Raw genomic sequence first — 26836 nt, 5'->3', positions numbered from 1 at the left:
TTGTCAGTGTAGTTTTAAGTGTAAACAGGAGGAAAATTATTAAAAGCTTGCAAATTTCCAAAGAATATCTTAAAATCTTAACATGAATGTCCCCAAGAACCCAGCAACCTCTGACGGCACGGTGGTGACTTCAGCCTGTTGTTTCCATTTTTGGTAAAACTGGAACTTGTAGTTAGTTCAACATCCCAGGGCCTTGGACAAATGTTTCCCACTGACTGCACATAATGCTTTTGTAATGTGAAGGAGCTTACAGAGGGGGAAACAAGCAACAACAGTTCTAATTTTCTACTTTCATTTTGAATGAACATTTACTCTTCAGCAACATTTAGTTTAGCAGCATCATCAGCAATAAATCCAACAAGGAATTAAACCTAAACCAAAAAAAAAAAAAAAGTAATCAAATGTTTTCAGAGAATAAACTGTTACCCAACAGAGTAAAAGATCATTTTCATGACATCACTTTTGACACAGCTACCAGGTGAGCCTTAAAGGTCTGTACAAAACACTTGGGGTGAATATTACAAGGTCATGTACCAAGACGAGCTGCTGCTGAGTCCGTCTCGTCTCGAAGCTGCAGTTTCACCACAAATACGTGAGAGGTGATACAGGAAATACTGAGAACCACGCGCGACACTGTATTCTGTTCCTGAAACACAAATGACTGAAAGGATGGAATTTGCAACGAGCCACCGAAAAAGAAGAAAAAGAAAAGAACACAGGTTTAAGGTTGAACCGGGTTGTTCTGGTTTGTTATCTGTATCAGGAGTCACTGCACTTGCATTCTTGAACAATTCACATACAGAGCTTCAGTGCTACTCTGGTAGCAGAGCTCCAAAACCCATTAGTAAGTGGGAAAATGGGCTCTAAAATCACGTATGTAACCAGCCGTTATCAGCAGCTCCCCGGAGAGGCAGTTATAAACACACACGTACAGATGCTACAGTATGCAAAGGGCCCTCCCTGTCAATTCAACCAGGATCTAGTCCAATCCAACATGGTGGGAGGGTGAAGCCTGTCAGCTATCAGATGCTGTGGTTCTGAAATAACAAGAAGGCCTTTTGTCCAAACAGCGTCAGGGCTAGGAGAGAGCTACCAGCATTCACATCCCGACAGCCTCCCTTCAGCCCCCTACACCTACCCGAGAGGCTCTCAGTCTCAGCCGGGGATGTTTGCTCGCCCTCTCCACCAGACAGGATATAATGCTTTCCACATGTGAGAGAAAAAAATAAAAAGAGGAGAGAACGGGGGTGAAGGGAGCAGGAGAAGGGGGGGATAGGAGAACTTTTGGAAAAGTGGGGTTGGGTGAACTGGGAGGAGGAGACAGAAGAGAATGATGGTTTAATAGCAACTTCTACACAAAGCCAGACCTCTTGTTTATTTGAGGTTGCGGCTCTGAGAGCCGATAGGGAGGGACTTAACCGAGAACAACAGAGGTTCCAAAAACAATGAGCCGCCATGTCAGACATTAGAACGAACGTCACATGTACATTTCTTTATGTAACCAAACCGCCGCGCTCCATTTAAAGGGGTCGTTTCATGCCTTTGTTTTCATAATTTGTTCATATTTTCCTTCCATTTGCAATCATTACTTGAAAATTCTGCTCTACAGTCGACTCCCTGGAGACTTTAGCTGTTTAAAGAAACAGAGGTTAATTGACAATCGTCAGAAATGCATACGAGCTCCATTCGCTCCGGTTCACCCTCCTGGCGAAGACTTAATCTAGAAGCTTAGGGGGCAGCCGCTGTGTTTACATGCACTTGAGCACCCTTGATCAGGTTTTTGAAATATCCTGTTTTGGCGTCAAGACCTGTATGTGCCCTTATCCTGTTTATGAGATGGCCAATTCTTAACTGAACTGCTCAGACAGAGGTGGAGAAAGTGTTCCATGTACGCATCCTGTCACATTCTCTGTCTGCTGCTGAATACCTACGTGGGTGCCGCTTTAGCAAAATGATGCAACAGAAACTCAAACCACGGCAGCGGGATCCCACTTCTGGATTAAGAAAATGGTTCCGATTTAAAAATCAAGGAAGCAAAGACAGGGTGCTCTAGATCAGAAGACCAGATTACAGGTTCTGTATCTTTAATGTGCTTTAAATTCAAAAAGGAATGTTTTGAATGTACAAGGTCCTTCTTCATAGCTCAAACTGTGTGTGAGTGTGTGTTAAGGAACAAATATAAGTTCATTTTCTTGGTTTTCCTCAACCAAAGCAAAACTGAGATATCATGGGTAAAGCTTCAGGCAGCCCCGACCCTGTACTGATAATACTTAGCTAATAAAGAAATCCGCACTCATTTTAACTGCATGTATTCACCGAATGCATGAGGAAACCTATGCAGCACACGCCTCTAATGGAAGAATCTGAGTGTCTTGACATTCTGGGCAAACATATTTGGAAAGTAGCAACAAATATAGTATGTGGCGGCAAAAGCGCCATGCCTGCAGTGCATTCTGGGAGTAACAAGTTACTGTTAAAATAGAGCCAATGTGAAAACGTTCCAGAGTCAGATGAAAGCTGCATACCTGAGTGCATCCATTACGCTGATACGATCTAAGAGTGAAGAGAAGATGAAAACAAGACCGCACACGATGGTCAAACGCGTTCGATACTGGGAAGCCAGATAACCAGGAAATCTGGGTTTTCATAGGTGCTTTGAGTGTTTCTCCGGATAAAAACGCCCATAAATGATGGCGTGGGGGTTCCCATATAAGACTGGCCAAAAGATCATTGTAGTTGAGACATTGCAGCAGTCTGAAACCACGACTGTGAACCTATGGAGAAAGTATCTGCTCATATTTCAGCTGCCCTCTACTCTATAATTGATTTATTTCATTTTATTGTTCTTATCCGCTGCATAGCAACCAGATATTCTTGTAACTACGGGTGCAGACTTAAGCTTTCCCCCTTTTTGTTTCTTACGAAATCAATTATTAAAAATAAACTCGGGAAAGAGAAAATACTCAGTTCTGTGCTTTGTCTTTTTTTTTGTTTTTCACATGTGGGAGTTCATTTCATAGTAATCATAATATATTGCCTCTTTTGGAGCCAACAGCTTAGAGGGAAATAACAAACCTCAGGGCTCAAAGCCAGCCTGCCAGCAGCTCTGGCACCACAAGTCCCAGTCACACCCTCGTGACACACACTGCCAAGGCCAAAGCTTCATACTGTTGCTTTTGGCTGAATTAGGAGATGTCAAGAAAGATGCAAAAGAATGTGTGAAAGAAGTCAGACTTATAAACTGTAAGTCAGGGTCAAATGAAAGACGGAGACGCAGCTCCAAGTCCAGCTCCAGTGCATTCACAACTGTCATCAACACTTGCAGCCAAGTGCTACGACAGGACACTGATCCTGGATCTTCTTCATGCTCGCGCTCTGGTCTCATCTGAAAGACTTTGAGCTGCAGAGTGTAAGAGACAACTTTCTCTATAGGGTGCCACATTCCCAATACAAGCAGAGCTGTTTCATCTGTGCCAAAGAACTGCTGTTTTTAAATAAAATTACTGCTTTAGAAAAGACATTTTCATTAAAAAATAATCATTGTAGTTGCATGTTTCACAAGGATCCTTGAAATAAAGGGCTGATACGGCTGACAAATAGAAGGAGGAGAATACAAACCACCGATATTTCCTGAGAAAGTGATTAAAATGCCTCGAGCTGCTGCAAAACATGAGTCCTCTTTTACTTGTGCTACACCCCTCTGACAAGTTTCAAGAAAAATCGGCCCATTACTTTAGTTATAATCCCACTAACAAATCCAACACTAATGAAATGCAGATTTTCAGTACGTTGAAGGAATCTGCTTTGTGAATCAGGTACCGCTGTACCAACAGGTTTCATTAAATTCAGCCTGGTAACGTCTGCATCCTCAGTCTGGATGGCAGGTGTGAACTTAACTTCCTTTGCAAAGGTAATGAAGATTGTAGAGGAGATGAGGGACAGCAGAGCTGCGCGTGTGGTTTGAGCAGTGTTGTCTAGAAAGCCCAGGAGCAGAAGAGCAGAGGGGAGAGACAGGAGGGAGATAAAGAACGGGGGGTGGGTGGGGGGGTGTTCCCGGGGTGGTCTCCATCTCAGGTTTCGGAGCAAGATGTGAGATCATGTCTGCCACTGTTATAAGGTCTCTCTATCGCCGGGGCGCTTTGTTCTACTGCGTGTATTCTTAGGGCAGTTACATGAACTGGTTAATGGAGGCGTGGGTCACCGCAGACAGACTTTCACTGCGTATGATACTGAACTCCCAGCACATCCTCACGCTGCTGACCCTTGTTGACATGGCACATCAGAAATATCTGAAAGCTTTGGAAGTAACATCTCAAATGCTGACTATATCAGGAACAATATTTAGTGCAACTGTAATATTACGGCTAATAAACAGAACTTGAGCCGTAACGGCAGTCTGGTGAAATGGCTCAGGCATATTTTCAGTCTCCCGCACAAACTATAGCTTGTAAGAGAGTGGTTTTTGTTGCATCATTTCAACTGTTGCCTCAGGGATTCAGTCAACTGCAAACAAATTGTGTTTCAATCTGGAAGATTATGCAGTTTAACAGAATAGCTGTATAATCCCCATGCAGCCATGACAGTAGCAAGCTAGAACACGTTGGGGCCAACGCTGATCCTTTCGAAAAAACCACACAAAAAAGTGTTTTTCAGTTTTTGGATCTTATGCACGGCATCGTCACGCCGAACAGTCACACAGTTTTATTTATGATGTCTGAGAAGACCAAAAAAAAAAACCCTTTGTCACTGTGGCTTTCCTGTTTAAAACGATGAAAACAAAACTGAATTGTCTCTGCTTAGACCAAACACCACAGCACTAAACAATGTTGGAAAATATACATTATTCCCTTTCCGGTGCACAAACACACAATAACAGGTTTATCGGGCTCACGGCAGAATGGATGACGTCTCTGTTCAACTCATTTGAAGAGGAGATCAGGTGTGAGTTTTGCCAAGGCATCCATACGGAGGGGAGTTCAATTCTGTCTGCCGTTGAGGAAATCGCTACAGAGAAAGTGGTGGGCACTCTTAAAGTTTTTAAATGGAGTATTCTATACATGGATCCACATCTGTTCCAAAATATAACTGATGGTTCCTCAACCTAACTTATTTCCATCCATCCGTCCATCCATTTTCTACTGCTTTTCCTGTTAAGGGTCGCAGGGGGTGGAGCCTATCCCAGCAGCCTTCAGGCGTGAGGCAGGGTTCACCCTGGACAGGTCACCAGTCCATTGCTGGGCCAACACATAGAGACAGACAACCATTCACACTCACAGTCACACCTACGGTCAATTTAGAGTATCAATCAGCCTCGTCCCCTCTTGATGTCTTTGGACTGTGGGAGGAAGCCGGAGTACCAGAGAGAACCCACACAGGAACAGGGAGAACATGGAGACTCCACAAAGAACGAACCCATGCTCGAGCCGGGGCTGGAACCCAGAACCTTCTTGCTGTGAGGCCACAGTGCTGACCACTGCACCACCGTGCTGCCCCCAATTTATTTCATTCTAGCAAAAATCCATCTCCAACGTTACTCCGCTAAGACAAAACCATCAGCAGTGATCACACTGACTCCTCAGCACAGGTGACAATATTAAGCAGGATAACACAGAACTACTCTCAGCAGTTTTCGTTGCACCCATCTTTCATAAGATGATCGTCCAGGATTTTTTTTTTATTATTCGCCTGCAGTTTACCCGCACCTGTCCAATAAAAAACAAAAATCCATAATCCCTAAAAACACAACGAGGACAAGAGGAACTTACTGTGACACATAAACGGCAACATAAGTCACGGCTGTGTAAAGTAACGTGTCGTAGTGTAACACAGACCAGTGCAGCGTAGCATTAATCCTCCTGACATGAGATGATTAACTGGACCCAGGATTTGTGTTGGCTGCTCAGTGTGCCGAGGGAGGCAACCTGGGAGCTGTGGTGAGGAAGGAAAACATCAGCCCGTAGTTGGCGAAATTACAGAAACACATATTCAAGTGCCTGTTGGACTTTCACAGAAAGATGATGCATTCATACTAAATGCATCCGAGCTACATCGTTTTAAAATATTTTTTTTTTAAAAAATACTGGAGTAAATTTATATTTTGATTTGACATCTGACCTGTCGGTGTAGCCGGCGCTCAACACACACTCGCGGTAGCCAATTAAAAGGGAGGAGAGTTTATGAGTCGTGACCCGAACATGCAGCAGGAAACCAAAACGCCAAATTAAACACATAAAAATACATGCACGACACAAATCTTTCTCCTCTGTGCTATTGTGCACTTTTCCCCAACACACTCACTCAGACGCACATGAAAGAGACGAAACATGGAAAGATGATAAAAATAGAAGGAGTCCAGGTTAAAGACTGGAATGGGAAGATAAAGAAGTGACGCGCTGCAAAGACTGAAATATTTCCCTTGAAAACAATCAATGGCGATGACGACGACCGAACAGTTTCATAAATTAGGTTACCTTTTTAGTCCAAACTTCTAAAGCACACGCCTAAGGAGTTACGTTTTAGAACAAGTCGAGAGGCAACTGTTGGTTTTGGCTCAGGTGAAGCTCGGGCAGCATTCCCAGAATCTCACACATAAAACGTTCACTAGGAACCAAATCAACAGAAAGAGCGGCGATAGATAAAAAAGGCTGTCAGACAATCTCCCCATAATAACCCATCACAGCTGAGCAGGGAGCCGACAGTAGGCACCAATATAAACAGTTGTATTAATCAGAGTTGGAGGAAAAACCACTACATTTAAACCACACCAGCTGGAACTGGGAGTCACACGGGAGCATATAGGCGAATGTTTACATGGTAGAAAAGGTTGATTTATTGTGTTAGTCCCACTAAAACTGTGCATTTAAAATACTTGTAGAAATGCTAGTCTAACTGATATTGAATTAAGGGGATTTTTTCAAAGGGCGGAACGGTGGTGCAGTGGTCAGCACTGTCACCTCACAGCAAGAAGGTTCTGGGTTCCAGCCCCGGCTCCAGCACGGGTCTTTCTGTGTGGAGTCTCCATGTTCTCCCTGTTCCTGTGTGGGTTCTCTCTGGTACTCCAGCTTCCTCCCACAGTCCAAAGACATCAAGAGGGGACGAGGTTAATTGATACTCTACATTGATCATAGGTGTGGCTGTGAGTGTGAATGGTTGTCTGTCTCTATGTGTTGGCCCTGCGATGGACCGATGACCTGTTCAGGGTGAACCCCGCCTCACACCCGAAAGCTTCTGGGATAGGCTCCAGCCCCCCATGACCCTTCACAGGATAAACAGTAGAAAATGGATGGATGGATCTTTTCAAAGTCCAAGAGCTAACACACAAACCACACTCCAGTTGACCTAAAAGTGTCCAAGAAGTTCTGCACAAGCTCTGTAGCCCCTGTTGCTGTATTTAACGCCCAGGTCAAACAGTAGAGTCGTATTAGGGGGCTCCATCATGGTGGGTCTAGGAGGGAACGCAACATTTCTGCATTATTTTAATAATCAGTTTCACCGACAGACAGACCTGCAGTCAAGAATATCAAGAAGGAGCCACGGTGTGACTTCAGCGTCATTATCCCTCCCTCATTAAAGACAGCAGCCGCCAAGACAGGTCTTCACTTCCTGGTAGCACTGCACATTGCTGTGTGTACTATAAATTCCTACGGATTTAGTGACACAATAAAGTTGGTTATTATTTATGACACGACACAAACTCAGTCACTGTAATTCGACACATGAAGCTCTCAGACAGGAGACAGTGAGTGAGAGTGTGTGTGAGTGAGAGTGTGTGTGTGTGTGCGCGCATGTGTGTGTTTGTGTGTGTGCATGTGTGTGTGTGTGCATGAGTGTGTGTGCACGCGCATGTGGGTCCGCTGAATGTATGCTGCAGGAGTTGATCATTGCTGTGTGCAGAAGCTCAAGTGTGCGAGCTTCCAAGAGACAGAGAGAGTTCCCCAAAGACGTTCACCAGTTTCTGGTATGTAAATGATGAGGGGCTTTGCTAGTGTGGGGGGTGGGGAGTGGATTGCAGATGACAGCTCCTCCCATAGTACAGTTTTCTTTTCAGCTCTCCTGCTTACTCATAATGCCTGATGTGGGATCTCAATAAACACCAAATGATATCCACATAATATGGGGGTGGTACGATTGCATATGTCATCTATTGTGTCCATGTGGATATACAGCGGGGTTGGGCCACCGCATACAGAATTAAATTTCAGTTGTTTATCAGCTGCTGAACATGATAACCCTTCATTATCACAAACAATGGCTGTACCTGCCGGAGCCTGTCGGCGAGACCTTCATCATCCCCGCGGTGCGTCCATTAGCTCAGCTAGAAGCTAGCATGCAAGGCTACCATCACCACAGCGTGAGCGATGGACAGCCACTGGGAGTTCATACTCACTTCATACACAAAACAAGTCCAGTGGAGAACTTTTCTTTTTTTTTTTACTTTCTACAGCATTTTTTCCTCTACAGTTTGATTCCAAACTAAAATCCACATTTCTGATTCCACATTCGCTTATTTGACAGTTAAACACAACCTGTGGAGAAGATGGGCCTCTGGTGATAGTGACTCTGTCCCCGACGGGTCAAATATGGGACGATTAAAGATGCATGACAATAAAACTATCTCACCAAAAAAAAAAACTAGCCACATGAACTGCTCCTGATTAATCTTCAGCTATTCAGGAAAACTGGAGTGAATAAAGTTCAAAGATGCCCCACCCTAACCCCTTTATGTTCTGACACACACATTTTTTTTTAATGGGAATTCAATCAAGAGAAGATTGATACAAATGAAAATAATCAAGGCCTCGTGTCACTCAAACAACCGGACAATATTAAGACAATACTTATGTCTCTCAAGTCCAGTTTAAATGCAAAACTCCACCATAACCGAAACAGCTGTTAGTATTTGTACATGTTATTGTCCATCAGCAACCCCCCCCCCCCCACACACACACACACACACACACATACACTATTGCAGTATAAGTGTAGCTCTACGCAGCTACTGTAGAGTTTTGGAGGGCTGATTGGGGAAGGGGGTCAAGATGGTGTCTTCCACTGTTCAATCTTAAGCATCAAATCTGTGCTTTGTGTTGATATTACAATTTGGTCGCTAAGCACGGAAACACTGAGGACACAGAGACTGAATTTATACTGAAGGCAGACAAACTTCCTCATTCAGCCCGTCCACGGTTTATATTGTTGCTCCACTTGACAACTTCTTATTGTCTTAAGATCACTTATCTCCATCCCACACGCACACAAGGAATGTAAACCAACACGTTACATGTATGCGCGCACGCACACACACACACACACACACACACACACACACACACACACACACAGGCATGCATGTAAGCAGCTGAAGAAGGAAAGAAAAATGCTACCTCACACACACACACACACACACACACACACACACACACACACACACTTCCTCCTGCCTTCCCACAGAGCTCAGTATCAGTGAAAACAGCCTTTTCACACATAGACTGAGTAACACCGACAGATCAACATTTCCAGAGCAGGTAAGAGATCTGGCCTGTTCACTCGATCACCCGAAGCCCTCCTCTGACTGGCAGCTTAAAGAACAGAGCCTGGATGGCCGAGGAGGACAAATACCACACTTCATGACCCCAACGCTGAGTCAGCAACATCAGAGCGCTGCATCAGAATCCTACTGATTGTAGCTGTAGCAGCTAATCATTCATATATTGATTTGTGATGGAGGACAGCAGGAAAACACTGAACTTGTTGATCTTTATGAGGCTTGATGGGGGGGGGGGGGGGTTACTGTGGGCCCAGGCAGAACCAGGACCCTCGAACGAACCAAGCCACTCGTATCAGCACGGTAACTCTAGAACGGTTACAACAAACCCTATGAAACCTTTCACTATTGGTCCAAGAGAGATTGGTAACATTTAAGGGTTAACTTTTGCTAATTTGGCAGCCACAATGGATTATTGATTTTTAAACAATTATAAATAAATATTCCCTGTATGTCTTGATTGATTCGCTCCGTGTGTGAGTCAGAAATTCGATGAGAAGAATGCTTCGATTGAGGAACGTCATTTCTCTTCACTGTTTCATTTTTTTGTTCAAATTTTGTTTCATTAATTTGTCAGGAACCACAGTGGGGGTCTCAGACTTCACTTCTAGCTAACAACTGACTTTGTTTTGACAGAAAATGTACTCCCTCAGGACAACAGTGAATTCCCGTGTCTGATAAACGTGTGTAAATCGCACCGATGTTGCTATATGTCACGTACCAAGCACTGACACACTGACTCAACGCAAGACTTTACACAGGAGCCAGGTTTTTTTCCTGACATGTCAAAACAGGTGTAACTGATTACAGTTAATTAAGGCTCATCCTGTTTAGTGTAAGAGAATTCTAGCAGACCAGCATACACAGCAGAGCCCTGGCACACCTGAATAGAAAAGGACATTATTGAGCAGGAGAGACCGGCGGGGACGCTTAAAGTAGATGTGGCGCAAAGGCGAGGATTCGTGTGTGCGTATCAAGAGCACACGTTGGGTAGATGTTGATACGTCAATGCATCTATTCACATAAGATACAAAAACTTGTGTGGACGAGGTTTGTGTCGTGTTCACAGCTGCCAGGAGAGATGCCAGCAGACACCCCGGCAGGCTGGTGGTGCCAACGCCTGGGCTAGACAGACAGAAATATTTGGCATGGCACCAGCCAGCCAGACCTGGCAACCAGCGGGCCCTTCTGGAAGGAGAGAAGTCTGGGAGAAAGAAGGTTGGAAAGATAGCAGCGTAGATGAGCCTAAAATGAGGCTTGTACCCTGGATGGGCTGTTTATTCAATGTATTGTGTTATACTTCATTCTAAAAATAAAAATGATTGCTTAAGTATTGCAAACGCCGCCACTGGCTCAGCATTTGACCTCTCAAGTTAAACCGCCACTACTCATGTCAGACACGAACAAAAATGCAGAGTGACAGTTTGGTTTCTTTTTAAGAGACGGTCTTTCCCTTAAGTACCGTCTTCTGTATTGAGGCTGCACAAGAAAAACATCAGGGGTGATATTCAACACCAAGTCAAAAGGGAAGCCACCATTAAAATGATTAAACTGTTAAATGTGGTTCTCCGTGTTTTGGGAAGACATTTCTGCGCTTCAGTCCTTTCAGACCGACACAGCAGTGCAGGTTGAACTTGTGTCAGGAGGCAACTCGCCGCATTCCCACTGACCTCATATCCTGATGTGGACGTATTACATGTATCTTGTATTTGTACGGCACATCTGTGGGCTGCATATTTGCTGGGGTGCCATTAGGGGATTGGGGTTGATGACAAACCAAAACCTGTCACCTGGTCACGATGCATGTACACAGATACCTGCGTGTGTGTGTGTATTCAGCTCTTGCTGAAAACCAGGTCCTGCTGTATTCTAAACTATCGATCCTGCTGTCAGTCAAATAAAAACCTCTTTCTGGTTTGAACAGCCTGTAAATCAATTAACAAAGAGAAAACGATTATAACTGAATGATTATTTCTTCTTCTTTTTTTAACAGTAATGTCAAACAGTTGCTGCTTGCGGCTTCTCAGATGTGTTGATTCGAAGCTTCTCTGTGTCATCCATGATAATGAACTGAATATATTTGGATTTTCTACTGTTGATCAGACAAAAACAAAACATTTGAAGATCTCCCCCGAGGGCTCCAGGAAATTAAAATGAGCAGTTTCACTCTATTCTGACAATTTTGCAGACAAAATGATTCATCTAGAAAACAGTCAGCAGATAAATGTTGATACATTCTCTCACAAAAAAAATAAATGAATAAATAAAACAAAAATTAAGGATGCGGGGTGTGTGTCTTCCACTGCAGCTCTTGGAAATATGGAACGGATCAATGAAAAAAGCCCTAATGTAAGGTTTTAAAAATGCATATCACATACAGACAAGATATTTTTTCAACCTTTTCAAACAATGAATTGGTTTTATCTCTTAGCAAATTGATGAAAAGCAGCCAGTCCACAATAAGGAACCGACATGGAGGCGGTTAATAAAGGAAAAAAGGTTCCTTGAGGAGTTCTTATGATGTCAAATGGGCTGCAAAAGGATTTCGAGATGGTCTCTGTACAATAATAGCAATATGCTTTCATGAGTCTGGGACCCCGGCGCGAGAGCCAGTGGATATCAGTTGTACTGAACGAACAGAAAACTTGCGGGCTCCGTTCTTACGTTGAAACTAAATGAGTTCACAATCTGCTCAAATGTTGTGGGTTAATAATCCAACGGGGTTGAGGTCAACAGTCATACTCCAGACTGAAAACATAACACGTCAAATTCTCATTCTGCAAAAATCAAAACCCCTTTTTCCACAAATCTGTGTTAAAGCAGTGCTCGAACGTCCTTCAGCCTCAGTTGATTTGGTCTGAAAGTGTATAAAAATCCACAGAAACCGACATTACCTAAGTTTTAAAAAAGCCTGCATGTAGGAGGGAATGTGCCGTAGCAAAATGTTAAAAGACAGAGAGTTAACTTTCAGGCAGGAAGACAGTTTTCATTCCACGATTCTTCTGTGATACGGTAACACCAAAACGCCAGCAGGAGAAAAATTCCATTCCAGTGTTGAACATCAAAACCAGTTTGGCTTTTCATTTACTTGTGAGTCATTCCAGATCAAATAAACGTCTTGTTTGGAAGCACAGAAACTCTGATAGCTAAACACAGCAGCCGCTCCATGTGTGTAGCTTTATATGAGTTTATGAGGGAAGCGCGTGTGTGTTTGTGTGTCTCTTGAGAGTGTACAAGTGTGACTTTAGGTGTTAACGTGTTTGGAAAATTGAAAAGCGGCTGAGGCAGTCTACCCATGCTTCATCTCACACTCAAAGCCCTGACACTCCTCCTTGCCTCCTAATTAGGGAACTGGATCACATTTTTTTCCCCCTCCCGTACCGTTTCCCCAGCAGAAGAAACACGCTGCCATCTCTTTTCATCTTCCAACCAGCCCTAATGTACAGAGAGACCGAGGCAGAAAGTTCAAAGTTCAACTCATTAGCCCAGGTCACTTCCTGACTCATCTTCAAAGGAAGCCGACCAGGGGAAGACAAAAGGTGCGGGACACACGGCTTCACACAGTACACCAGCCAGCGATGGAATTCAAACACAGGACGAGGAGAAGATGAAGCTGGACATGAAAAATGAAAGGCTGTCAAACAGACAGCGGCTTGTCGGGGAAAAGAAAAGTAGACGGAGAAAGATTGATGATTTTTTTTAAGCATCCTTACTGTCCGATTCATTTCAATATGAAAGCATCAGATCATCTTGGTTTGCAAGAAAAACAAGCGCCCTGCCTGTGATTGGGTAATAAACTGACAGTCACAGCCTGATCTGTGTGGGATGCAATCATTTATTATGTCACGGAGATGGATGACACATTGCTACGTGTATTATTTTTAAGTCATCAGATTCATCACGGTGTTCAATTTTCCCCACAAATGGTTTGTATGCAGAAAAAAAGTAATGTAACATTTTATTGACACAACATTGAACTGACAAAAAAAGTACCATTCAAAGTACAACTCAACCCGACGTCTCCTGTCAAAACATATCGATGAAAGCTGAAAGTGGCTGGAGCCAAACCTTAGCACTGCAACACTGGCTTAACCCAGTCTAGGCACGACTCGGTGGGCAAGTCAGCCAGCTGGCGCTGCACTCTCCTCCACCACTCCACGTGTTCTAGTTCTGGCCCAGCATCTCCAGTATTTCTGCCGACATCACGAAACAAAGTACCAGCACAATTTCTAGATGTTGCCATTGATATAAATTCTTGTGACATCTAAATACCAAATAATCAATAAGGGACTTTAAAACCACTGCCAATTCTCCTTCGGATCGTCTCTGGAAACAGTTGCCGTGTCACGTTTCTGAATGTTTCCTGGGCGGAGAGATGTTAAACCAACTGGGTTGACCTCTTAGACTCAGTGACCTCAGAGTTTGCGAATCGTAACTCCTCCGCAGCGACACTGACGAGGCTTTGTGCGAGTGCATGTATGCCACACCACAAAATGGGAGGGCGCGATTCCCCAACGCAATCTTCTTTTCTTTGATTCCCCAACCGTCAAACTATTCTAGCGTCTGCTGCGCTCGACAGCTCTCTGCATCCAGGAAGAAAACACATGACGACACGTGTGATCTTCACCTAGGACTTGAACCCATCCAAATGAGAAAAAAAAAATACTGAAAGGACAAAAGAAAAAAAAAAAAAACACTGATGGAAATTTGAGACAGCTACAGAAAAAAACCTCTTCCCAACAACTGTCAAGTTTGGGTTTACTGCAGGGTTTTGTATGCAGCACATACCCCAGGGAGAGAGGCATAAACTTAGTGAGAACGAAAGAGAAGAGAGGCATGAAAAACAGTCTGATCTGCCTCTCCACAGTGGGAGCTCCAACTCTCTCCTCATCGAGAATGCAAAGCCTCTTCTGCAGGAGTGAGCGTGTGTGTGTGTGTGTGTGTGTATACAGAGGAGAGGTGGGGGGGGGGGGGGGGCAGGGATTGGGGTCCTAAAAATGCACTATGTCTGGGGGAGGGAACTGGTCCCTCTACTCCGCTTGCCCTCCAAATGTGGTATTTTGCTCACTGCCCTCTTGCCCTCATCACAAGCCCCACGCCCTTCCCCTCTTTACTTTCTTTCAGGGAGAGTTCATTTTGAGTCTTGGCCATTGTGGAGAGTGAAGGGGCCGACTTGCTAAGGGGTGGCCTTGGGTCCCTTTGGTCACACTGCCAGGTCAGTCCTGGTGGAGCTAAGTAAGTGACACTGGCAGGAATCTGGGAGAAACAAAGCCTGGATCACCAATAAAGATCCCTTTCTTTCTCCCCCATTGAAGGCATTTGTTATGGCTTTGTGTGTGTGTGTGGAGGGTGTGTGAGAGAGGGAGTGTGAGGAAAAGGCAAGGATGAGTGGCTGATGTAGAAAAGGAGTATCATTAGAAATTGAGAACGAGCTGATTAAAACGCAGTCGGTAAATTAGTTCTCCTCTCCTCCGCAGAGGAAAGAGTTAAATACTGTCTCAACAGATTTCAAGAAAGTCAGCTCACAGTTGATAAACCTGTTGACCTCAAATTAAAAATCAGCCATGTTTCCAAAATGTACGTACCAAGACGATTAATTTCTTTGATCTCGCTCTAAATTTTAAGACTGTGCTCACGGAATTACAACAATATATAGCATTGTTTAAAAAAAAAAAAAAAAAAAGCTAATACACCGTCTTCATTTGTGAGCACAAATTTTCATGCCTGTTATTCTTCTTCACACCGGGAGGTCTCTGTTCCAATCGCAGAGAATCAAAACTTTTTTCTTTATTTTTGGGTAAATTTGAATGTTTATTTTCCATTCAGGTCACCAATGTCCCCATGCGACTCCATGCTTCCCTCCAGGTCTGGTCACTTGGTGCTTAACCACCAGTCACAATACACAGATACAACAAGTAGGCATGCTGGTGCTGATACAAGCTGCATCCTGATTCTCAGTCAAAACATACGAAGAGGATGTTTCTCATTTTCACCGTGCTATTTGGCTTTGAGTAAGACAGCAGCCAAGGAAATATTCATCGTAGATTCTTAACAGGATCTTGGCATCTGAGGGCAAGCCGGTGCGAGATACCAGCGGGGAGAGAGAGACAGAGAGCAGGCTGAAGCAGACACAAAAAAGGCGAAGGAGCCTGCAAAAACACTGCAAAACCAATTTCTGTCAAGGCCAAACAGAGAGAGGCCTTCTTCCACTGAGCAATGTGGGGAAGAGATCAAAAAGCGGTCAGATAAATGGTCTGTCCATGATGGTACAGACAGATTTAAACCGCAACAGCTGGTGCAGAAGGGGAAGAACATCAGTTTCATGCTCTGACCCGACCGCAGTCCAGCAGGAGCCAAGACGGAGCGCACTAGGCTCTACTTACTCTGGCGAAAAAATTAAAGGGATTTGATTGAAATGAAAAGGAGTCTTGTTGTCCAAAAGCCCTGGCGGGAAAACACACATACGCACGCACACACACAACATTGAAAAAAAGTCCCCCCCCCCCCCCATATCTTTCTCCCTGCAGGCATCTATCACAAAGTTAATCAAAGCAAAAGGCTCCAGGTAGATTGGAAGGCACACGGAGGAAGATTTAAAACGATAAATGATATCTGTTCAGGTCTATTTGGAGGCGATTTGGCAAAGTTTGAAAGCAGTTACAGTTAAGTCAAAAGAGAAAAAAAAACTAAGCAAAATAGGAAATGTGGCAAGATGAACTGTGCCCAAAAGACACCAACACATTCGACTACAACGAAAGACCAAAAAAACAACCGTCATATTTCTCACGATTGTGATGTTTTCTTTCCACGTGATAACCAAATTCATTCAGCCATTTGTTGAGAAAATGCGTCCATAAATCTTTGGCGAAGTTCCCAGGACTCAGAAACAAACTCAAAAACACAGCGGTTGTCTTTACCTAAACACTCCAACTAATCCATCAGAAAGCAGCAATTCCAGTGCCAAAGCCCTTTCCTACTGTATTCCAAGTAGTAGTGCAACCTGGGGTATTATGGGATGTACAAACAATGCAGAATAGATTAGTAATGAATCCTTCACCTGGACACCAAAGCCCATGAAACCAAAAAATGGACCTGTTGGATGAATTTAGAAATTTAAGAGAAAAAGCAAGTTCCCACGGCATGTATTAATAAGGCACGTGTGTGTGTGTGTGTGTGTGTGTGTGTGTGTGTGTGTGTGTGTGTGTGTGTCTCGCATTTTTTGGACAACCAGCAACTCATCCATTACAGGTCAAAATCAGTACTGCGGTCCCAGGCATGTCCAGATTTTCGTCGTTTGGATGAGTGATTCTTACATTTTGGCTAAAATGTGTGTGTGTGGGTTTTTTGGGTTTTTTTTTTTTGTCTCAACTGTCCCTGAATGAGGATAAAGGGGTGGAGCCTGTCGTCAAAATAAACACCAACTTTGAACTAATTTGTTTCTTTCTGATAGCACACTGGGCCACGTTAGAAATCATCAAGTTTTGGTGCCAACACTTTTCCAAAAAGGATTGAGCCAAACTTGTCACCAACACACACACACACACACACAGTTATCAGTATACACTACAAAATTAAAATCCATGTTTTTTGGGGGAGTTCAATACAACGATTCCACACACCAATCTGCTACACGTGTGGAACACATCAAGTAGAGTAAAAACAAGTACAAAGCAGCCGTGGTGTCCGCAGCTGTCCGCGTACTCGTCCATTTGGGAGTATAATCCAGCCCTTTGGGTTAGACAAGTATTGGCTAGGAATAGGGGGAAGTCTCCAGGAAATGAAACCAAGTCAGTGCAATGTCCTGTGAAGTGATAGAATCGTGGCTGTGTGTGTGTGTGTGTGTGTGTGTGCGCGCGTTCACTTTGGAGGATGGTCGCACTGCACTGTGAGGCAGTCAAACACAAGGGGCGCCTGAGCCTCTCAGTGCCTGGATTCAGGCCAAAGCATACAATCAGCCGAACATTTAATGAAACCGTGGCCCTCTGCTCTTGTCTCTCCTGCATTGTTACTGGAAGATAAAGGTAACAGTCTGCAGAACTGGGCCGGTTCCCCGGGTCCTAGACAGGCCAAGAATTCTTAAGACTGTTATGGAAGTCATTCAGAGTTTTAAAACACAGCAGATGCCGCAGCGGGACTTTGCAGCTGTTGGCAGAAAGCCCTAATTTTACCCAAGGAGAGGAGAAAAAAAAGTTTTTTGTTTTTTTTTTTTAAATTTCATAGCAATTTCTCAACTGAAGTAAAGTTTAGCTTGGAAATAAGTTTGTGTCAGCCAAACAGCTTATCACATTACCATGCTCATTTCCAATTCAGCTAGATAAAAAAAAAAGAGAGAGAGACAAAAAGGCTAAAACACACAAACAGTATATCTTGCATATACATTATTCATGCATCAGCAGTAAAAGGCGACCATGAATCCATTAACTGTAGATAACAGCAAAGAAGTCTAAAAAAAACAATAAATAAATAAATAACTGCAGTACTGAAATAGAATGAGAACAGAGGTGCAGATGGTTCAGCTCAGCCGCAAAGGGCCCATAAACCACTGGGACACATCAGAATTTACGGTCAGGCCAAGACAGGAGTTGTGTCATCATAATGCAATGCATAACACTTAGTAATGCAGCGCACCTGTAGCTCTGACAACCCTGAACCCCCTCCCCTACACCCCCTCCATCTGCAGGCTGCTCACATGGGCCGTCATTTGAAACCTGTTTATGTTTTACCAGCTTGGTGCGGGGGGGGGGGGGGGGCTCTTATCCTTAAGTCTCTTAATTTACTTTTTACTTTACTTTTTTGGTCCTGAAGATGGGGGAGGGGGGGGGCTATTAATGGGGTTAATGTATATTTGCCACTTATACTTCATTTACCCTTGAATGTGTGGAAGTGTTGAGAAGTGTTACAGTATACAGTAATCTCATCAAGCCTGGTTTATTTTAGAAGTGTGTGTGTGTGTGTGGGTGAGGGGGGGGGGTACAACCCACTCTTGGATGCATCTCTCTTGGAAGAGTATTTCCCCCCTCATCCATCATGGCCCTCATCATTCACGACCTGTCACTGAAACAACTCGCACAACATGACGTACGACTTCACGTCATTACTAACTGTCACTTGTCAAGACTTGGACACCACAAAGCCTTGAAAAAAATAAAACCAAAACAAAAACAAAAAAAAAAACAGAAACCAGCAGAGACCGAGGGACTCCAACCTGACAAAGCATCTCCACGACAAACACGTTGATCCGTTCAAAACCTGACAGATGACGAATTACATCACGCTCAAACATACGAGCCAAATAAGTGAGGTTTATTTTTGTGGGGTTTTTTACATCTTAAAAGTGTATTTTGCCTTTCAAATACTCACAAGTGGGTGTCTTGAGCTGATTACAACGTTTCTCTCCTCTCCTAAATTATTAATTTGTGACTCTATCAGTCATGAGAAGACAGCCGTGTGTATTTAGAGCGAGGAGTGCAACCAGCCGAGCATTCAGTTGAACCGACTCACTCGCGCTCATCTGGGCTCGTTGGCAGTCACACCAGAGTTTTGATGGCGGAGATGCGCCAGTAAACATGCTATCATTGAATCGTGGCTGAACTAGGATCAAATCTTATTCGGCTTAGCATGGAGTGGAGTAGGCGAGGGGTGTTCCAAGACTGGACCGAGACGCAAACTCATACGAACGTTGTGTCTCGAATAATAAATAAATGAAATGTAGGAACATAAAAAACAAACAAACAAACAAAACAAGGATCCATGGAGACGGAATGTTGAAGTTCACACCCCACTGACCCGGCGGCGGAGGTGCAGAGGAGCAGCTCGCTCAAGATACTGACAGTGTTGTTTTTACAACAGCGCCAGTGTGCTGCGGTCCCTCATATACTGGGGCGCCGCCACTCTGTGTAAACGTAGCCTGGGACGCTGCGCTGCAGACTAAGAGACAAAAACAAATATTGCATTCTTTTCGTCAAATATGAAACAAAGAGATTTTTTTAATATCATCAGCGATGCGGCTATGAGGGGTGCGTTTGGAAAGTGACATCAAGTTCCCTGAAGCGCAGCCTTTCAACAAGATATCGCACTCTATGTTGTGATACGATCATTTTAAAATTGAAGTCAATATCAATATAATATCAATACATGGCCCAGAGCTCCTGCGGTGGGAATCCTGCACCCTCAAACCCTTCTGCTGCCCCAGCAGCAGCTTCCTATAAAGTTTGGTGGACGAGAGAAGCGGCAGACAAAAGAAACGGGGAGACAGGAATGAAAAAGATTAAAGCTAAAACAGGCAAAAACAAAGACACCGCAGAGAGCTGTCGAACGCCAAGTGATTCAAGTACGTAAAAACAGCCCTACAACAAATGTCTTCTCCATCTGGCGAACCCAACGCAGGGACGGGGGGCTCTCTGATGTGTGACCCTCAACTGGTGTTGCCCTTGGACCAAACCCCAACTCAGAAAAATCACAGCTTAATGACAGCGCCAGAGCTACCTCAATTTTCTCTTTTCCAGCACAAACCTCCACTGCCCTCAAATTACTATCAATCTGCAACCGGGGAGGCTGGCGATAGTGGAAGCGCCAGCCTCAATAACAAACCGCAGCTCTCTGAGGATTAGGGCCCTTAAAACTAACACTGAGCAATTTCCTTTGTAAATAATCAGGCAATAAGGCAAAAATATTTTCCTGGTAGAAGCAGTCGGGTCTCAGTGTTGCCTCAAAGGGGTGAGTGATCTCTTTTATTTTTATTATTATTATTATTATGGTCTCATAATACCCAACGATTTTTTTTGCGCTTTATCCAGGTTTCTGAGAGAGTGAGGAAACACACGTGTGGCTGGAGCATCCACCCTGATCCTGGCTGCGTTCTGAACTCTTAAGCTCCATGTTTGATAACATCGGCAAGGGAAAGGAGCCTAATTACATATTTAGACTTGAGACTTCATCCAAATATAAAACCGTCTTCTTTGGGCTGCAGAAAATCCGACATAAAACCCTCATTAGTTACGTCAATCAGAGACGACTCGTCTCAACCACTGGGAGCAGCGCACGGCAGAAACCACCACCATTAATCATTCTGAGTGATAGAAAATCTGGCTTGGCTATTTTTTTTTTTTTTTTAACATCCATTTGCCTTTTTCACCTATTTTTTTTTACATAGCCAACTCACCCTTCAAAGCTCTCCTGGCTGTCACACATGGGAGGATCCCTCTACGACTGCTCTTAAATTTGATAATCATGCACAAAAAAACTCAACAGCAGCAGCGTATGAGAGACCGGTTGGCGCCAGGTGTGCGTTTCGAAGCCAAAAATACACACTTAAAAGTGATATTTACTCACTCAACTACAGCATCGAATCAGAATGTTCATTTCTATGACTTCAACTGCAAAAAAAAAAGGACATAAGGGGGAAAGTTAGGAAGGCAGAGGCGAGCTCAAGTCGCCGGTAATATGGCGAATAACGGCTGTGTTTCCATTTCCTGTCACATGATCCTGTAAGAAGCACGTGGCTCTCACTCGCCTACTGCTGCTCAGTGAAAGCCACCCAGAGACGCTTTAGGAAACGGAGGTAGAATCCCTCGCATACGACCGCTGTTACCATCAGACTTTTTGTTTGTTTGTTTGTTCAGAACCTCAAAATTATCTATTGATACATGAATCTGTTCATCCACACAAAATGTCCAGCGAACCATTTGTAAGGTATACAAAATAGTTTTGGTAATTCTTCAAATAATTACAAAAAAAAAAAAACAACAGTCGGTATTTGCTGCCTGGCGCCAGGGCTACACGGCAGTATCGGCGGACATCGGCATCTTTTGAACATTTCGGTGTATTTGACCTGACCCGGTTTGCTGGAGTCGCCTCTTCTTCGCTCGTTATCAGTAATGAGGAAACTAAGCTGTGAACACGGGATTTGTGGGCTTTTTTTGAAATGGGGGTTCAAAATGATTCGTTATGTTTGAAAACGTGAAGATCACATGAGCTGGTTTTGTACGGCAAACACTGGCATTGGTAAATACCTGCTGCAGGACACGTCAGTTGTAGAACAGCAGCAAAAACTCCACTATCGTGCATCCAAATTGGACCTTTAGTTCTACAAAACCAACACGGAGTCGTCTTGACTCCCCCCCCCGCAGCCTCAAGTAATACTTGACTTGAGTCAAAGTCAAGTCGCTACTGAATTGATTGCACAAGATAAAACGCCCCACAATGCAGAGCAGCTTCGGAGACGTTGACCTGTCACCGATTGTGTCGTCTGCGCACCTTGGCGTCTCCTGGTAATCCAGTAATTCAATGACAGATTGAAGGAAGTTGACCCGGTGACTCAGAGGCATCGACAAAGCTCGCTTCGAATTTCACAACTGCCAGAGAATGAGGGGTGGAGCGGGCGAGGGTAGAGTTACCGTTTTAAATGCACGGACACTCGCTTGATAACAAAGCCTTTAGATCTTGTCGGAGAGCGATGATGCGGCTGAAGAAGAAGGAAAAAAATGCCACAAATACATAAATCTACGACTCGGTAATGTGAATTTAATTTCATCAGAATGTGGAAAACTCACTGGCAGCTTCTACCCTGCTTGGGGGAAATGCAGAAGGGAGAGAGAGACGCTGTCTGACCACCTGCAGAGTGGCAGTGGAGCCACATCTGAGCACCGGAGCAGGTGCCCCCGCTGCCGGGACGCCTTGACGGGTTCCTGCAGCGGTTTTCACAGCCAGAGGATAATTTTGGTTTTCTAATCTGGATGTACATTTATTAAAGAGGTGGATAACCTTTCAGAGAAATTCACTCAAAGTGTTCCTGTTGTTCCTTTATAGAAAAAAAGATAAGACCGGCAAGGTCGTATACAGTTGAAAGGAGCAGTGGGAAATTAAATGGTGGACCGATTACATTCACAAAGTGCGTTCACGTTTATCTGATGTCTGGCTGCTTCATCCGGAGGACTTCAGAATCACGTTCAAGGACACGGCCTCTAAAGGAGCCCGGCATGAAAACAGGAAGCTCCTCCGCGGCTTTATCACCCGCCCCGTAAAACCCAATTCACAGAATTTTATTCCCCACATTTATCAAACTGCCAAAATAAGAGCATGGAGCCAAACAAAAAACCGAGTGGATGACGGAGGAATACACGAGCAACAGCAGCGGCAGCTAACAAGAACGCTGAAAAGCCAGAAGAGACAGCAACGAAAAGAGGTGAAATAATGGGAGGAACAGAAATTAGAGCACAAACTGGAGCTCGGGGAGTGATGAGCGGTGACAAAGGCGGATCCAGGGGGATCAGAGGAGGCCCTCAAAGCTGACTCCCACAGCCGGGATGAAGGCAGCTCAGTGTGAAAGCAGAGGAGATGAAACACCATTTGGGGCCGGGGCTCCCCCACTGCCTCGCCTCTGTGTTCAGGGCCTGTGAGCTGCTCAGCCTCTGAAGTGCTTGACACCCCCTCGCAGCACCCCAGCCTGCACCTCCTGCCATTTGGTGCCTCAGCTCAGCTCCGCTCACATGGCAAAGAATCATTTTTTTGCCACATAGAAGCCACAAATGAAGGTGTCTGCAATTTGATACAGGCGTTTAAAAAAAAATGTCTCTCGCAATACAGAAAAAAATGACACGAACTGTCTCCCATCATTTGCAAGACGTGTCCTGACAACCAAAAAACAGGGCTTAATTAACCTTATCATACAAAATCAGTCCTCCAAATAGTTGCAAACAGCGCTTTTTCTCTCATCAATGAATCAAGAAATGATTTCAGGAATTCTTTGCAGACCGAAGCTGCAGATGTGAGAAGCTCCACTGAACTATTCTGAGACATTGTTCCAGCTGATCGATTCTGACCCGGTCTCAGCTGAGACGTTTGTCTCCCTACCCAACGTGATGGGCTTGTTTCAAGACTTTGAAGCTGCAAAAGCAAAAAAAAAAAAAGAAGAAAAGGAGATGAATTTCTCCAAAGTGACCATCAAAATAAAACAAAATCTCTCCCGTAACCGTCCAACAGAATGGAGGATTTAACGCAGGGCTGCTGAAAATAGAGCCTCTCAGACAAATGTGTCCATCCTCATAACCTGCCATTAATCTTTGAACATGCAAAACAAACACACACACGCACGCACGCACGCACGCGCACACACACGCAGAAGTTTCAATGTGTTTTGTAGCTGCTTTGTAGGTCTTTTTTTTTATCTCAGGGACACACAAACATTAAAACTTTGATCTTCCCAGAAATGCACTCAACTTGGATCCAGGAGGTGAAACACACGTAGCCGCCCAGAACACCAAACCTCCGGCGTGTTCGCGTCCCACATGAACGCGTCCTGAGAACTTCAAAGCTGCTGGCAACCGATTGTTTCCTAACATTTCTGTCAACAGTTCCACTGTGTGATTGCAATAGTAAAGTGTGAAGATTTAAACCTGTTAAATCGAACAGTTTAAACCCCCCCCCCCCAAATTTAAAATATAATAAATAAAGCCAACAAACGCATTCACCTGCATGGTAAAGACCCCCAGCTCCTGAGAGGACAGCTTCTTCATCTGCTCGGACAGAACTTGCGCTTCTTCCAGGATTGAAAACTCCGTCTCAGCTCTGCCATATCCACAAGAAGAAAGAACCGAGCAGATTAAAACGAAGCTCCACGAAAAGAACGGGTGAAGCCGAAGCTGCGGATCCCGGAAAGCAGCCCGCGTCTTCGGCATTGAAGCCGGAGTTCTTCTCTCCCTCGTCCGCCTCGCCATGATGGCTGGCCGCGGGGTCGACAGGCTGGACGAACACGGAGTCTGAGCTGGTGGCGGAAAACAACTCAAAAAGGGGGAAAGTACTTTTACAACTTTGCGGTATGAAGTACTACGTGTGCCCTTCCTCTCCTGCAAGAGTCTCCAAAATCCCCAGCCGCGCAAATCATTGCACTTCCTTGAAAGCTGGCAAGGGAAGAGAAGAGATCCATGCGTGAAAGAGCTCGTATATTGGGCTGTTTTTTTGAACGATGTCGGCGTTCCGTTCTTCCACCGGTCGCTCCAACTCCTGGAAGTCTGGCAAAGTGTGTGTGAGCGGAGATTCACCACAATGGGGGGTGAAAGTAGGAGGCGTGGAAACCCGGAGAGTCCTGCCGTCGCCCGGATCTCTGGATCAATGGATCAGGCTCATGTGACGCCTTCAACTGCTGCTGGGAAATACTGCAGGACGTGATACTTGGCTTTCATTTTATGTTTAACGGTTCAAATGTAGAAACAAATTTGATCTCCACATTGATGAGGACACAACACCCCCTCCTCCCTTCCCTTCCCCTCCCCCACCCTCCTTCCCCAGGCTCCCCCTCTCTTTTTGTTGTCATGCAGGCGAGGGTCATCAAAACTTCACTCTAGTCACGGTATTGCAACTTAATATAAAAAAACAACAACTTAGCAGCCACAGATAAATAAAAAGTGTGGGGAAAATGTAAAAGCCATTGCCACAAATGAATCAACTGCTTGCAAGTGTTTCATTTGCCAATGAATTCAATAAAACATGGGAAACACTCGCTTATCTTGTAGCTACATAGCATTCAAAGCCTGGGAAGAAGTTATTTCTGTTACCCTCCTGCCACAAATTCATCAAAGCAGTAAAACAAGTTAGATCTCGTGGCCACAAATGAATCAGACAGTATCATCGCGAAACACTTCATCAATTCTATCAAACACACTTAGAAGTGTTGGGGTTTGGTTTTTTTTATGTCATTCCATTCAAATGTTAGACCTCTCGGCCTTCATCAGCTAGGAATCTGCCAAATAAATCGCTGAACGGAGAAGATGTTACAGTGTTGTAGCTCCCATCAGACATCCGGGGATCAGGTGAGAACTACCTGTGCATCACCGACCTCATAGGTGAGCAACTGCTAAGCGTCTCAGCTTTTTAAGAGGCCAATTACTGATACTTTTATATAGCATCTTCCTTTCTTGTCACTCCAAAGGAATCAGCCTAAGATACATGTAAATCTGTCTACAAATAAACAGACACACACACACACTGGGGGAGTAACAAGTGGATGCCGTGAGAGCCAGTACGCAGCCTCCCAGTAGTTTAGCTCATGATTGTGTAAGTAAGATGGAAGACGGGCCTCTCTCTGGTTTTTGCCTGGGGCCTCCAATCACTGACACCACCCCTCAGTCAACCGCATCCAGGTCTCCTCAATCACCCAAAGGCATGCTTGACGTTCACAAATTGTCTTCCTGAGAACGTCTCCGATGACTCATTTAGGCTAATTGCTTATTAGATACATGTGTGTCCTCCTACTCCTTCTTGACCCCAAGTAGATGTCTATGTTTGATACTTTTTGTTACTAGAGCACAGCGAGGAAATATTGACTCTTTTACTTGTTTACTGTACACTCAAAGTACATCAAAGGGAACTGTCCCCTCTACGGTCTTAGTTTGAGTCCGCCCGGATCTCCATCTTTCTGTAATCACCACCCACCTGCGATCTGATAAAGGCTAACATGCTTGAAACACAAATGAAGAAGCTGCGTTTAGATAAGATGAATTCAAAAGTCCAAGAACCGTGTTTGTTTCACGTTAAAGCCTCGGATTGTGGAAATAAATGAATCAGAAGACGCGTCTGCCAAGTGCACAGGAACTTTTCCTTCTCCTAAATATTTACCGTCCAGTTGGACTGATTTATCTATCCAAAACATGCCTTTTTCACATTTCAGCTCTTCATTTTTTTGTCATAATTTTTGCCATATTGTGGCGCAATACCAAAGGACCGAGGGAAAGCGCTTTTAAATCGAATTATGAAACGATATTCGCAGTTTTATAAGGAAGCGAATTGTGACCTAAAACGTGGACCTCAATTCCTCCAGCAGGGACCTAAACGTTCCTGCAAACACCGGCACCTCAGGGGGACTTAAACAAATAACTGTTGAAAATAAAATGAAATACAATTAAATGATGTAGATATTTAACCATTGAAAAGTTTGTTAAAAAAAAACAACTACTCAGCAGGGGGAAAAACATGGCGTAAATACAGCACTAGGAAAACAGTTGCAGTAAGTCTGAGAAAATGTACTACACTCAAGCTTTTACAGTCCAGATAAAGGAAGTGCAAGCTCTGTAATATTGCCTTTTTTAATTTCTTTGGGTCATCAAGGTCTTGGCAACTCTTCAGTGCTGTGTTGGAGGCAAAAGAGTTGAAAAACAACTGAATTTAAATGTTAAATTGCGTCTCACCCAGGCTTCAACAGAAAAAGGGACGTGCATTCTTAGCGCACATTTTTTATAAATAGCAGTTTAACGTGTGGGGAAAAGGGGTTTGCATGCGTGAACTGTACATCGGGCCCCA

General features: G+C 44.3%; 1 protein-coding gene across 2 annotated transcripts in view; it reads right to left on the bottom strand.

Moving 5' to 3' along the window:
• The window catches only part of cachd1 (cache domain containing 1), a 79435-nt gene extending 54792 nt beyond the window's left edge, over positions 1-24643 (bottom strand). Inside the window, exon 1 of one of the 2 annotated variants that reach the window (XM_086224191.1) lies at positions 24013-24643. In XM_086224191.1, the coding sequence (XP_086080317.1) occupies positions 24013-24258 (246 nt within the window). In that variant the 5' untranslated portion in view covers positions 24259-24643. Of the gene's footprint in view, positions 1-20705; positions 20996-24012 lie in introns of those variants that run through there. The other variant, XM_086224192.1, reaches the window with a different exon arrangement.
• Between the last annotated feature and the right edge of the window lie 2193 nt (positions 24644-26836).

Source organism: Aulostomus chinensis, chromosome 14 (genome assembly GCF_037954235.1).
Source record: "Aulostomus chinensis isolate RoL2024-O1b breed Wild chromosome 14, RoL_Achi_v1.0, whole genome shotgun sequence".
Taxonomy (NCBI): Eukaryota; Metazoa; Chordata; class Actinopteri; order Syngnathiformes; family Aulostomidae; genus Aulostomus; species Aulostomus chinensis.
Note: the sequence above shows the minus strand (reverse complement) of the source record. Positions and strands in the feature narration are given on the sequence as shown.